At 40.9% G+C, this 15,521-nt stretch overlaps 1 protein-coding gene across 5 annotated transcripts in view; it reads left to right on the top strand.

Moving 5' to 3' along the window:
- WNT7A (Wnt family member 7A) overlaps positions 1-8,827 on the top strand; it is a 52,757-nt gene extending 43,930 nt beyond the window's left edge. For all 5 annotated transcript variants that reach the window (XM_082213159.1, XM_082213160.1, XM_082213158.1 and 2 more), the window contains exon 4: positions 6,764-8,827. In XM_082213159.1, coding sequence (XP_082069285.1) covers positions 6,764-7,243 — 480 coding nt within the window. In that variant the 3' untranslated portion in view covers positions 7,244-8,827. The remainder of the gene's footprint in view (positions 1-6,763) is intronic.
- The last annotated feature ends 6,694 nt before the right edge of the window (positions 8,828-15,521 follow it).

Genomic DNA, 15,521 nt, shown 5'->3' with positions numbered 1-15,521 from the left:
GTTCAAATAAATGGACTGACTTTCAAAGAATTTCAGAATGACTCTACAGGTAGAGCAATGGCTGCCCCTGCATTTTCAAGTTCCACTCCTAGAACTCGAAATACCTGAACTGGTTTTGCAAGTGGATGTAATGCACCCATTATTTTGTCCTTCTAGGAATACTTGTCATTCTTTATTTGCTAGTCATTGCAAGTTACCTCCATCAACACTGGTATTTTTGTCCTCCATCTTTCCTCATTAGAATTGTGCTTCTAATTTCCATGGCAAACTGCTAGGGTGTTAATGTATACCATTTTAACAATGGGGAAAGTGAACGAGAGACAGCGTGTGGTCTCTTTGCTGATGTGTTGTGTATTTGTGGAGATGGCACCTTAAGGAGAAATATTTTTCTTCTTCTACATGTGCCATTCTTAGTTTGGCCTTGAAGTCAAGAAGCTTTGTATAGAAAAAAAATCTGATGTACAACCATGGTAACCAAAAATATGTGCTATAGCACTCAGCTATCTCAAGTCATGCCAGCAAAAAAAGAAAAAGAAAAGAAGCTTTCAATGCCCTCACGTGTCTGGAACTTTTGAAAATTACCATAGACTCCAGGAAGTCTAGAAGAACATCCTACTGTTGAATAATTAAAAACTGACTGAGGCTGCTCTGATACCTCTGGAATCAAGTGATATTATGGTATCAGCAGCAAAGCCACCTAGGCCTTGAAGCTCAGGTGTTAATCTCGCCATTTAAAATTGTTTTTCTCCCCTTCACTTTGCTGTTGTTTGATTAGCATTGCTGATCTTTGCTTTCAAACCTTTTGAGTTTTATGGCTAGATTCCAAAGGAGCTGTAGGCATGTGTATGTTGGAGAACTGCTTGCATAGCCAGAGGTTTATTTGAAGTCTCCCATCTAGCCACGTATATTGCTGAGGAGAAAAACCAAATGTCAAAGAAGCTGCTGGCTATGTTATCCCCTAGACATATAGATCCACGACCTTTGTCTTTTGAAGGAGTCTCCATAAAAAATGGAATTAGGATGCTATTTCAATTTTGCAGTTGCAGATGGAATTTTCTCAGAAGAATCACAGCAATTAAAGTCTCCTCAACATTTAAGTCTTAAAACATACACTTTTCCCCAATTATATTTATTCAGAAGTTAGGCCCATTGATTTCTTTGAGGTTCATTTCCAAGGAAGCAGCTCATGATTCAGCCTTGGGAAGACATCCTTATAATGGTGTGTTTGTCCAACATAAAATATATCCAATGAAAAGGATTTACAACTTCTTCAGTAATTTATTCTCATAGGCTTTCTATTTTGATTGGTCAGAAAATTGCTCTTGATAAGCCTGTTGGCTTTTACTTTAGCCTTGGTGGGTATGTAATAGCAGACAACTCTTCACCTTTTTCTAGAAGTTGTTTACATAGCTGAAAACTATTAGCAATATGTGATGATTCATCTATGATAGATGTATATTGGTGTCGGTGGAAGAAGATGACTTAAATACAAACTATCAAAGCAGTAGCTTTTAACTACAGAAAGCAGCTTAAAGATAAATCAAGCTTAAGTAACAAACAGTAGCAATAATATATTAAAAACTTGAAAGCTGATTTTGGAAAATGAAGGAACGAATCTATTCCTTTTAAAAGTTAAATGTTAAACTTCAATTTCTAATTTATGCTGTATCCATAAATGTAATGGGTTGGATCCAGACTTGCTCCTTCAATTAACAGAGGAAACTGGGAACCAGCAGAGGTTCCTCACAGAAAGGGAGTGGTTTTGATAGTTCCCGCTCCAGCCCACAGCATCACTTTCCATGTTGTCTCAGGCTCTAAGAACCCTCAACTCTTGAGAAGTTTTGCAGGATACACAGGGGGCTGTAGGGGGTGGAGGAATTGGCAAAAATCACCTCCTCACCCTTCCCCAAGTGTAAGCAGAACAGTTCTGAGTGCATTTCTTGATTCAAACCTACTAAAGACGTACATCTTTGTCCTGGTCGTTGACACCTGATATTGACATCTATCTATATCCCTCAATATTATTCTGATGGATTTGCTTTCAATTGAGGGGAATTTGCATGTACAGTATCTGAAGAAGTGTGCATGCACACGAAAGCTCATACCAAGAACTAACTTAGTTGGTCTTTAAGGTGCTACTAGAAGGAATTTTTTTATTTTGACTATGGCAGACCAACACGGCTACCTATCTGTAACTATTATTCTGATTGTAAATGGTTTCAACTGATTTCAATCTTGCATGTTTATATTGTTGAAACCTACACTGGGACCTTATGGTGAAGGGTAGGTAAGAAATCCTTCTTACCTTCACCTTATGGTGAAGGGTAGGTAAGAAACAACTACAAACAACACATTAAAATATCCCTTTACTTGTTTTCTCTTGTCAAATGACACAGGCAAATAACAAAGGGGGGGGGGACTCGTAGGCTTTTTATAACAAATTATTGCAAATCCCTAATGCCCCTGACCGTAGTCATGGGCAATGGCAACTTTTAGAAAACATCTGAAAGCAGCGCTGCTCAGGGAAGTTTTTAATGTCTAACATTTTATTATTATTTTGCTGGAAGCCACCCAGAATGACTGGGCAAACCCAGCCAGATGGGTGGGGTATAAACAATAAAATTATTATTATTATTAATAGGAGTACAACTAATTCTCTGTGAATTGGTTTTAATGGCTTTATTATGTATTATGTTTTGTTGCATTTTATTTTCCATGTGATGGTTGTGGTGAAATACAGAATAAAAACATCTTCAAAAATCAATCAAGTAGGATGAAGTCCAGTTGAAAACCATAGGCCATTAGTCATACCTAAATTTAGGAGGACAGGGATAATTGTGTCAAAGGTGTCCTGAAATCCTGGATGGCCAGTTTCAACAAAATATTTGATGGTTCTTTCCTCTTTGGGGAAAGTGGTAATGTTAGCCAAGTGTGTCACCATCACCACTTTTTAGGGAATTTTTTATTCTGATGTGTAGCTTTGCCCTTTCAGCTTCAAACACCCCTAAATTGCACAGATAAGGCAAAATGTGGCTGCATGGCTTCCTTGCTGTTGAGCAGGCTGGGATTTCTTCATTAGTTAAGCCACAACATGGTCATTTGCACCACTTCCATTTTGGCCGAAGTGGCTCTTACCTGTCAACAAAACCTGATGTTAACAGACAGGCCCTAAAGTACATGGATTTGCTTTCAATTGAGGGGAATTTGCATGTACAGTATAATCGTATCTTGCGTGCAATTAATTTGCCCCATTTCAACCTTATGTGGTTGAAAGCTGGCTGGTTGAAATCCCACAAATCAATTGCACGCAAAGTGGAGATCTTGAAAGCTCCTATGCTCTGGGTGTGGAAAACACTTTTAAAGTCTCTGACTTGCTTACTGGGCTTGGGGAGGTTGCTGAGAAATCTTGTGGAAGCTCAGATGGCCCTGTGAGATCTTGCGAGAGCCTCCCAAAACTTAAAAGCTCTCTGGCTTGTTTGGAAGGTAAGGGGCAGCTCCAAGGGGTTGGTTTGGGTGTACACATTTTTGCATGTATGCGCCATCCCCAGAATGTATTTGTCCTTAGTGGAAGTGTAGTACAGTAGAGAATGAAACAGAAGAAAAGAAATCAAGGGTTTAAACTCTTGGTTGTATGGTCTCAATGGTGATTAGAAATAGAGTGGAATAGCTATGCATTAAGTATAGAATACCATAGTTCAGTTTTTATTACTTATAGATAATACAAAGTGCACACACCCAAATTTTTGATGCTAATTAGTTGAGGGGGGAGAAGAGACAGATGGATAGATTAACAAGTGCCATCAATTCATCCCAGAGGCTTAGAGAAAATGTGGGCAAGGTTTAAAAGACTGCTTATATCAGCATTTAGAATAGCCTAAACCTTTTGCTTTCAAACCACAGGTTTGCTGCTGGAACTGTGTGTGTGTGTGTGTGTGTGTGTGTGTGTGTGTGTAAGCAAGCTTGCAATTTGAAGACTGCACATCTTGCTGTGTTTATTATTATATGCTGGTATAATTTGAACTATTACCTGTGGCAAACTAGTCAAGCCTTTCAGGCTCTGCTGGGACCAGGAAGATCGCAATAATAGGGTGCGGGGTTTGGATTTGGGTCAAAATGCAGCTTAACATTCCTGTTCAGTCATGAAGGTCACTTGGTAACCTTAAGCAAGTCAGTGTCTCTCAGACTAGCCTGTGTCAAAGGGTGGCAGGAAGGCACTTTGTTCACTGAAAGATACAATAGAAAAGCATAACAATAACGAGCCTTGAAGCATTTTAAAGACCAACACATTTATTATGGGCCAAGCGTTCGTGGACTCTGGATGACAAACATTTATGCCATATTAAATGTGTTAAGTCTTTAGGGTGCCACAATACTCTGTTGCTTTTGCTGCAACAGACTAACACAGCTAACCCAGTGGTGGTGATGGTTACAAAAACAACAGAAATAGTGTAAATTGTATTACAGAAGTCTTTGAGTATATTTTGGCTATTGCTAACTGGGACTGGGACCTGCCTGGAAACCAGTAATCTATGTTAGTTCTTTACTCTTGTCATATTGCCAAGACTTTGAAAAAAGAGGACAGGCACCTGAGAGGAACTTGTGGAATGCGACAAGAATACTAATATGCCAAGGTTTGTTAAAGTTGTTGTATTGTTTGTCAGACAAAATTAACAATGAAGTGGTTGGAGGGGTGTGTGGAAAGAGGAGAGGAATGTTTTCACCGAAGACATCAGGACTTCAAAACTGGAGGGGTAAATGAAAAGGGGAACTAGTGCTAGACCAGGAAGCATGTGTTTTTGAAACAATTACAGTGAGCTTTGAGAACACACAGAACTTAGATGTGAGCAGTTGCCATCTACAAAGGAACTAACTACACTTGCCTGCTGGTAGATCTCCAGGGTGCCAGGCAATAATCTCTCCCATTCCTAGTTACTTAGTTGAGCTCCTCTAACTGGATATCCCTAGATGCGAAATCTGCTTCGAACTCATAACCTGTCCCTAAAAAAAGATAGTCTGACTCGCACTTTGATATGAATGAAAACTTGGGCATAGCAACATGTGCCCAGCCCCGCTTTTAGACAAGAAAGGTCTCAAAGCTGGTTCCAGCTGGCATCAAGATACATCACAGAGAACAGCAAGCTCAACACATGTCACAAGTCCTTTCAGCTGTTGATCCATTGCAGCAGCTTACTCAGCTCTTTCCAATGGAGCTGTTTATTCCCTCTGTGGTCACTGTCTGTTCATGGGCTGAATTGGAACTTGGGCACTGTAAAAGTGTAGACTGCTCTGAACAAAGCCACACGGCTAGCTAGAATTCAAAACAACAGCATTTAAATTTCAGGGTAAGTTATACCACCTGAAACAGAGAGATTTAATTTTCAGAGGATGTAGCTATGTTGGACTATTGTAGTAAAAACAAAAGGGAGTCTTATCGCACCTTGAAGACTTATTATGTCAGGCATCATGGAGTAGATGCAGAAAGTGCTATCCTCAGATGGCAGGTTTATTTAAGCACAAACACGTGAAAAGAAAAAATGTAGGCCATGAAATGCAAAAAGTACAGTCTGTGCCAATTGTAAAATAGATGTACAGTCATACCTCGGGTTACAGATGCTTCAGGTTGCGCATTTTCGGGTTACGGACACTCCAAAACCCAGAAGTACCAGAACGGGTTACTTCCAGGTTTCGGTGCTCGCGCATGCTCAGAGGCACTAAATCGTGCTTTGTGCATGCGCAGAAGCACCGAATCGCAACCCACACATGTGCAGATGCGGCGCTGCGGGTTGCAGACACTGTGGGGTGCAAACGTGCCTCCCGCACGGATCATGTTCGCAACCCGAGCGTACACTGCATGTTAGATTGCTCCTGTCTCCCATTTCTTTTTGCTGAGCCTTTGAAGCATATTGCAATGCTTGATCGAGCCAGAAACCCAGCCAGATGGGTGGGGTATAAATTTATTTGTTTGTTTGTTTGTTTAAAAGCTGCTTGAAGGTGTGATGAGGCTCTTTGTTGTTTCTGTAGGCATCCCTGTCCCTACAAGGGGACTCTAGATTAGGGCAACACATTCTAAACATTGGTCAAGACACCAGTTGGTAGACTTTGTAGCACGACTACATAAGGTGTAAAGCTAGAAAAATAAGGGCAAATAAACTTGTACAGAATTATCCTCAACACCATCTACAAAAAATGGATGTTATCCATCTCTGGGATTCCTGTAATGCTCTAGTTACACTGGCCCACTATATTGCAAGTGGTTTTAAAGACTTAACCCCTCCTTTGATTAAGCAGAGGTGTGGTTGACCAATGTTTCCTTTATCAACAAAAGCTGTGTTTGCTGCATTTTTAGAATAAATGGCTCCATAAGCATCATTGTATGTTTTAAGCATGGCCTGGTTTTTACCATTTGTTCTCCATTGTAATTATGAAGATAAAGAACTTTTGAAATTAAAGCTTAGTATTGCATATTCAACCTAGCAGTTTGAAAGCACGCCAGTGCTGGTGGGAAGGTAAACGACGTTTCCGTGCGCTGCTCTGGTTCGCCAGAAGCGTCTTAGTCATGCTGGCCACATGACCCGGAAGCTGTACGCCGGCTCCCTCGGCCAATAAAGCGAGATGAGTGCCGCAACCCCAGAGTTGGCCATGACTGGACCTAATGGTCAGGGGTCCTTATTGCATATTCTGAAACAGATTTAAGTGCACCACCCTTCTTCTCCGTTCTCTCTTGTGGTTTTAAATATAACACCCTCTCCTCCTTTTACTCTAGATCCTTGAAGAGAACATGAAGTTGGAATGCAAGTGCCACGGGGTGTCGGGATCATGTACTACTAAGACATGCTGGACAACTCTTCCTAAATTCAGGGAGCTGGGCTACATCCTTAAGGACAAATACAACGAAGCCGTTCAGGTTGAACCAGTGAGGGCAAGTCGTAATAAACGCCCAACTTTTCTTAAGATAAAGAAACCACTCTCCTACCGCAAACCCATGGATACAGATTTAGTGTACATAGAGAAATCGCCTAACTACTGTGAAGAGGACCCTGTTACTGGAAGTGTGGGAACACAGGGCAGAATGTGCAACAAAACAGCCCAGCAGACCAATGGCTGTGACCTGATGTGTTGCGGTCGAGGTTATAATACTCATCAGTATTCAAGAGTGTGGCAGTGCAACTGTAAATTTCATTGGTGCTGTTATGTTAAATGTAATACGTGCAGTGAAAGAACAGAAGTGTACACCTGTAAATGAAAGTGTGGCTTGGGAGGGGGAACCTACAGCCTTGGAATAAACACATTTTTTTTTGCACATAAGCTCAGTGCACCTACACACGACTGTAGCAAAGACCCACACTGTTTCCAAAAAGAAAACCAGCAAATGGATCCCATCTTCCCCTCTTAATATATCAGCGCTTAAGTGGAGACCCATCAAAGACTTAGAGAAATAGTCCAAAAACAACACCAGACTTTTTTAAAAAAGGAAACAGAAACAAACAAGTCACCTAATACAAAAAAAGTGGGGGGAAATGCTCTCAGATAGTCTGCGCCTTCAGAACATAATTTATTGACTGCCTTAAGGGAAAAAGCCCATGTCCAGACCAAGGCAAGGGGCTCTTTGGGACTGGATGAGTGAGAGATTGAAAGGCACCACGCATAAAGAGAGGGCTGGGGGAAGAAACAATTCTTAATCATGGTCTTTGCACAGGATGGGGTGACAATGCGCCAGTGTGAATTTCAACTTAAAGAGAGTGGATTAAGCAGATTTAGGGATTTCTACACTTGTGAAAAGCTTCTGCTGGTCCTTCTGTCTTTCCGTTTTTTTCAGACAATGTGCTACTGCAAGTAGGATTGTTGATGTTTTCCATATAAACACTGGTTTATCTGCCTTTTTGTCGTGCTGCAGATATTTTAGCACAGGGATTTGGGACATCTGGGCATAATAATAATAGCAATATTTAACAATTTATCCAGATAAAGCTAATATTAATTTATTTAATTAAAAAGAACTCTACCGACATTTTTGAAAACCATTCTGCATTTAGATAGCCTGCTTTTTTTGTGGAATAATTTTGTAGATATGGAAAGGAGGGGGTACCCTTGAGCTGTATATATTATTGTTTACTCAGATATTTCTACTAGTTGGAATTGCAGGATGTTTTTTCCTGCAATAATAGATGTTAAGTACAAAAGCAGGCATCTTTTATAATTTGTTTGGCTGTTTGCTGCTAGTTGTCTGGAATCTCAAACCGATATACATCTTCACCTAGATACCAGTGCATAACCTGTCCAGTTTTTTTATTTTATTTTAAGGAGCATTACATAAATCCAGTTGGAAATAATGCATCACACATAAATGCAAAACTCCAGACAAGTTTCCATCTTTGGAAAATGAACCATAGGATAAAAGAGTATATTTTGTAAGAGACTATTTTTATATGAATATTTTATTTATACTATGTCTGCTTGTATAATTCTATAACCTGTACTTTTTCTCAAAACAGGCACACAATTTGTAATTGTTAGGCTATTTAACAGATAAAGGCTGATTACTTTGTTGACCTGAAAGTAGCAAGCTGGATGCATTCAGTTGTTACTGGTGGATGTACAAAATACAGAATGAATTTTCTCTCCGGATGTATGTACAACGTGGCTCTTTTCCTGCAGTTCAATTTGCAGAATATGCAGAACAAGAACAGGGTATGTAGCATCAGTTTTGTCACATGGTTTGAATTCATGGTTGGTATTAACTGGATGCTCCTTTATCCCATTCAGAAAAAAATCTGAATTAGCTTCCCAGATGCATCAGTCATTAAACTGTGGCGTTATGACTAGCAAATGTGCTGTGTGTGCTGTCAGTTAAACCTCTATATTGTGCTACTGTCAAATTTGATTTTATCAGTGCAAGACTGTAGACTATGACTGTAAAAACTAGCATGACACGCATAGACTGATTCTCATAGATAAGACACAAAGCTTACGGGTTTTGTCCAACTAGTTTTTGGCATTTGCCCTACTCTTTCCCTCTCGGAAGGTTCTTAGTGAAAAAGATCAAGTCACATTTTAGACAAACTTTCAATCAGGCCCCCATTACTTTTTGTGTGTGTTCAGTTCCTGCACTGTGGCATTTCCTTTCTTATCCCTAAGATTTTCTTCTGCAATTATGTTCAATTAAATTGTTTTGCTTTGGGGGAATTGTTGTGATCATTCCACCAGGATCACGGAAAATTCGTTCCCCCGAATATGTAATTGACTTTTGCTATTTCACATCCTGATTCCAAGATGAAACTAATGGGACCCCTTTCCACATTATATCCAGAGAAACTTTCATGGAAGAAACTCATACAAGGAAATGTAAAAAATTGTACATGAAAATCTGTTGCATGATGTAAGCCAGGACTGTCCAACTCCCAAGAGACTATGATCTACTCCCACTATAAACCCCCCGGCAGTGATCTACCCATTGGATTGACCAGAGTTGTTCAGCTCTTTTTTTTTTTTTTTGAAAAGCTTAATCAAAGTTGTTGAGCCTTTTTTTTGGGGGGGTGGCACCAGGGTCCCGCGATCTACCAGGATCAACCAGGGACATCCCTGCTGTAAGCTATTTCACATAGGTATACGAAGGTTGCTTATGTGAAGTCTTGGACATCCACAATTTTTTGTCTTGTGCATGCAACCCTCTGGGTTGTAAGGCTCCAAAGAGCCCCATGCCTAAGGAACTTGTGTGTCTGCATGGAGGGGCTGCTTATTTCTCTTCAAGGCTGCAGCCCCCTCAAGCCACATCAAATGTGCTCTGGTGTGCGCCCTATCTTTCGAGATGTGATGGAAAAGGCTGCCATTTAAATCCTGGGCAGTGTATTTCAGACTGATGTATTGGAAATACAGGACCTAGTTGTTAGAGACATAAACATGACTGTATTGTGCCCCACCTAAGGCTTTAGGAAGGGGTAGAACATAAAACAATTTTTAAATCAATTGCATCAAATTTGACAACTCCTTAAAGCTGCTATTCCAATCACTATTCCAACCTTTCATTTAAAACCAATGAGATTTACTTCTAAATGAAGCTGTGTGTCCTGCGTCTAGTATGTCCCCCACTGCTGGTTTGGGAACCAGTGTACATATAACGTTAGCCACAACCCATATCTATCCCGTGTCTGCCCTGCTGTTTCTTATGAAATATTGTGCTTTGATCTGTGGAGTGGGTGGCACTGTGGTCTAAACCACTGAGCCTCTTGGTCTTGCTGATCGTAAGGTTGGTGGTTCAAATCTGTATGATGGCCTCCTGTTGCTCTGTCCCAGCTCCTGCCAACCTAGCAGTTCGAAAGCACACCAGTGCAAGTAGATAAATAGGTACCGCTGTGGCAGGAAGGTAAACAGCGTTTCTGTGCGCTCTGGTTTCTGTCACAGTGTCCTGTTGTGCCAGAAGTGCTTTAGTCATGCTTGCCACAGAAAGCTGTCTGTGGACAAATGCCGACTCTCTTGGCCTGCAGCGAGATGAGCGTCGCATCCCCATAGTCGCCTTTGACTGGACTTAACCATTCAGGGGTCCTTTACCTTTACCTTACTGTGCTTTGATGCATCTTTCCTCAAAACAGCTTTGATCGAGAGAAGGAACAACCTTGCTGCATTTTAAGTTGGTAAAGTATACACACTAGGACTTTAGTGACAGTGGTCAAATTGTGAGGTCTTCCTGTCTCATTAAAAACTATCACAAGAATGCATACATGCCCAGTAGTTTGCCTTCTTTAGGAACTATTAGCACTCTAAATTAGTCTTAAGGGCTACATTTGAGAGATCAGAAATGAATGTGAGGAAACACAGCTTTATTATGAGTCATGATTTAAATCACATGAACCACACGGGGGTCACTTCATAAAAAAATGGTGCCATGTAGATCAGAGCAGGCTTAATTTCTTGGTAGCAGGCACAACATCGAAGTAATGTTTGAATTGTTCCTTGGCACAACCACTTGGGTTGAAAGAGCAGAAGAGTGCATTGGAAGCAAGCCTCCTCCCTGCAACTTCCTCCAACAAGAGTGGGTAAGTGTAAAAGGAATTAGGGCTAATGCTCACCAATATCCTCAATGGGATAGAGAGTTTCACCATTTAATAACCTAGGAGAAGACAGAAGTTCCTCAGGTGCAGCATCTCTCGTTACAGGGTTGCAATGAGAGCGGTATCTGCTGAATTGTGCAGTGGCATTTAAGCAGAGGCCATTTTAGGCTAGCATGAGTAGTGCAGTCGCACTGGGTGCCGCGCTGCAGGGGGCGCCACAACAATGCTGTAGAATCATAGAGTTGGAAGGGACCAGAATGGAATGAGAGTAGTGGAGGGGGTGGTTTAGCTTCATCAAATTTGAGAGCCCAAAGAAATTTGAGAACCAATGAATTATGGAACTAAAAGCCTGGAATATACTCATCTACATCATTAAGATGAGTTAGAACAGTTGATCATAAATTCAACAGGTGCAACTTTCCTGAAATGAAGCTGCAAGCTGGGTTGGCTCAATAGTGTCACACTTTATATACACCCATTTATTACATTCTCTACAGTTTTCAAGCTACAATCTACAAAGCACTGAGGAGGAACACTGGATGAACCATGTCTTTAGATGGCACCTTATGGGTTAGGAAATGTTCAATGAATTGACAGTAAGTAGATTTTCAACTTATGGCTCATCCACAAAATATGATTTGAGAAACATCTAACTCTATCACTGCATTAATAAGAACCGATTCTCAAAGTTTTATGTAGTCCACTAATTACTATTAGCTAAATGTCTGTGAAGTGGACATGTGATTTAATAATGTAGACATTGTTTGTGAATTACAGAAAGCGCCAACCGTTACATTTGCAGTATGTTTTTACTCTACGAAAGCATTACGTAGAATTTATCTCTTTCTGTATATCTTTACATTAATGATGCACAGTGTATAACTATCTCAATGACTCCTAAAGATCTGGTTTCTTTAAATAGATTTACTTGCAACAATAAGAAGCGGGTGTGTACAAAGAAAATTCATTTTTAGAAACTACATAATGAACTAGGGAGAAAGTACATGAATATTTCACTAATTTAGGTTTAGAAATCATCTTTAACTTGAACAGAACCTTTTAAAAGTTTGGACTATCTCTCTTGCTTATAAGTATTTCAAGTCAATAAAACTTTTATAACTAGCAGTCCTTTTAAATTGTGCAGTGAGGAATTAATTGGGAATTAATTGTTAAATAAATAAATTATTTGGAATGACCAACATTGCTTAATATTTGAAAATCTCTTAAGCAATATAAAAAATAGAACACAATAAAAATAAAAGTCTAAATGCAGATTTAACATAAAAAATATTATAGCAAACAGATTAAAAACAGACATACAGTGATAACAGGGTCCAATCTTACAAGTCAGGGGAAACCAGGGCATCTGAAGCAACAGATGGATGATGCCTCAATGGCATGAAAAATAAACATGAAGAAGAGATACCTCTGTATTTTTTTATCTCTCTCCCCAACCTATTATTCACCATCTCTTGGGGTTTTCTTTATTAAAGATTGGCATAATAGCAATTTATGATAGAATTCCCCTCAAAAAGGCTTTTGCCAGATGAACAAAGTGTTCAGTGAATGTCCCTGTAGGAACCCTGTGGATATTTGAAAGCAAATATTTAATTTAATTTATAATTTGTGTACCACCCTTCTACTGTATCGAAGGCTGAAGAAATGACCAAAAGTACAACAAAAATATCACTGCCATTCTATAGCAAGTATAACAAATAACCAGCAATGAAAAGAAAAACCCATTCACCTATAGTATTATGAGATGATATGTTGTAATAATAAATAAAAACAAAGGGAAAAGACTATGGAAACAAACTGGAAGACCCAGTCCTAAAGATGCATGTAGCTGCAAAGGCACATGGTGTGGCTTGTATCAGCATAGCTATAGTTGCATTTCCAATGAAGTGAATTTGCCTTGTTGTTATGATACTTTGCCAGTTACATTCACATTCAGATTATTACTATACATCCAGATTCATGATCCTGAATGCCATGGATGCTCCAATGAAGGTATGAACCTCAGTCCTGGAATTCACAAGCAGAACACAAGGCTGCTCACCTGCTGAGGTGCTTGTGGGCCCTGCTCCCACCTCAAGTGTCATTCACTGAAAATGCTGGTCAGGTGACATGCAGGGAGCTGAGTCATGCCCACACCCGGTTCTTAAGTGGGCAAACATTGGGGGAGACCGTGCATGAACCAAATCAATCCTTTGCTTCTCTCTTGTTCTCCCTCTTCCTACTGGTGCTTGATGTTACGTGGGGCTGACAGTGCTGATCAGGCGATAAATGTATGGAACATAAAGGTCTCTGTGGAGAAACTTTGCTGCTGGATGAATGCTGGGGGCAGGGGCTTTCCTTTGATCTTACACCTATGTGGAATGCTATAGATATATATGGGTTTCTCAGGACCAGACCAGTGGAGTTTTCATGCAAATAGGCTCAGATGATTCCACAGAAAACCTCAAGCATTCGCTCAGCCAGTCCTATTATCAGGTATACCAATGAAGCAGTGTGCATCCTAAGAGCCGCTTCCAGATATCTTTTGTGAGTTGACAGAAGATGTTGGGACTCAGATTGAGCTTACTTGCACATAATCTGAGTGTCGTTCCTAATGTTTACTTCAACATTGCAAAGATGTGGGAGTGCATCTCTTGGATCACATAAACCAGCTGCTTGGTGTGGAAGAATGTCTTTTCCAGACATATGTGTGAGCAAGTTTCCTATCCTCTTCCCTGTTGGTGGGACTTGGTGGGTGAAAGAGGAATGCATACAGAGGGTTGCACAACACCAAGGTGACTGAAGATCTTTGTGCATCTGCAGACAACCCATGTTTGCTTAAGTGAACACATTTACTCAAAACCACAACGCAGCTGGGTTAATATGTAGGTGTGGAGACTTGCACCATTGTGTAGGTCTTCATGGTGGTTGAAATGCATGTAGGTCCTACGACACTGCATCGTATATAGTGATTAATGATGGAAGAGTTCACATTGTAGACCTTTGCCTATGTTTTGAGATGCCTTATATGAGGAGAGCTTTTTGATCCCACCATGTTAAAGAACATCTGGATTCTGCAAATGAAAGGCATCAACCCCTCTTTCAATTCCAGTTCCCTCCTGCCATAAAGGAGAATTCACATACCAATCCATAACAGATCATTTCAGACATTCCAGACAGCCACAAGTAGAGAACAAGTTCATTAAGGTATGATCAAGATGTTTCTGAGCTTTGTAATTCCTTGGCTCAGAATATGACATTGGGTGACTCATGCTGTTCACCTTGAAAATAAAGTTAACATTAAAACTTCTGAGTTTGCCTCTGGCTTGGATTAAATCAAAGGTGGAAAATAATTGATCCTGCCCTTCTACGATTCAACCACTTTGAATCTAACAGAGACAACTGTGGCTGCTGCTATGCTACTGATTGCAGGGGCAGGGAGGTCAGGATATCTCCTTTCATTCCCTTGTTCCATCCCCCTCCTTCCTCCACTCACCTCTCCTCCCTGCTGCCTACTCATGCTGACTATATACTCCCTCCAGAATCAGCACCATGCCACTGAATATTAGTCTCTGGGGAACGACAGCGTGAGAGGGCTGTTGCTCTTATGCCTTGTGGACTTCCCATAGGCATTGGTTGGTCCTTTTGAGATGCTGGACTGGTGGCATGAGCCAGGGATAAGATTCAGGGGAAGAGACCAAGGATAAAGGGGACATCTTGTACCAGGAGGAGGATTTGTACTCAGAACGACTCCTTGACATCCCTGCCAGCACTTTTCCATCCTGAAGAGAGTGTGCCATCTTCCTCAGACTCTGAAGGCTCCAGCTGAGGACCATAGTAGAATCTCAGCTTCCCCCGTGCTGACTGGTTCTGAGAATAGCCTGAGTCCCTTTAAGAGTAGAGGCTCCACTCATCTGGATGAGCAAGCGGTTGAGAGAGAGCTGCAGTCTGGATTGGCTGCTTGTTGGAGCAACATTCAAACCTGCCCAGTTGATGTCTAGCCTATAGTCCACTTGGAGCTGTCCAAGGTGCTACGTGCCTCATTTTGGACCTTGGCCTTTGCTTTGCCTGACTTTGCTTATCCGGATCTATACTATGCTTTGGTTGACTGACCTCAATGGAACCAGACCTCTACTTCAGCTGATCCTGTTCATGGGAATTTGACCTCACTTTGACTTTGACCTGCTGGACCTGGCATTGCTTACTAGAGTCTGAGCTGAGACTAGTGGTTTGTGGTTGGAATCTCTCCCTCCATTGCCTGGGACAGAACAATTGGCTAGGCCTTTGACATGACCAAGCAGAGCTCTTCCTATGATCTGAATTGGGTTGATGTGATGGTTTCCCCATGCTGCTGCCATAACACTTTGCACCAATAACTACGCTGTTCTTTCAGCTGGAGTGGCACGTTCCCACAACAGTGCTGTCTATTCCTGATGATGGCTGTCATGGATCTTTCCAGGCAAGGTGGGAGAATAATGT

Source organism: Podarcis vaucheri (genome assembly GCF_965113315.1).
Source record: "Podarcis vaucheri genome assembly, chromosome: 2".
Taxonomy (NCBI): domain Eukaryota; kingdom Metazoa; phylum Chordata; class Lepidosauria; order Squamata; family Lacertidae; genus Podarcis; species Podarcis vaucheri.
The sequence above is the reverse complement of the archived record's forward strand: the minus strand, read 5'-3'. Positions and strand labels throughout refer to the sequence as shown.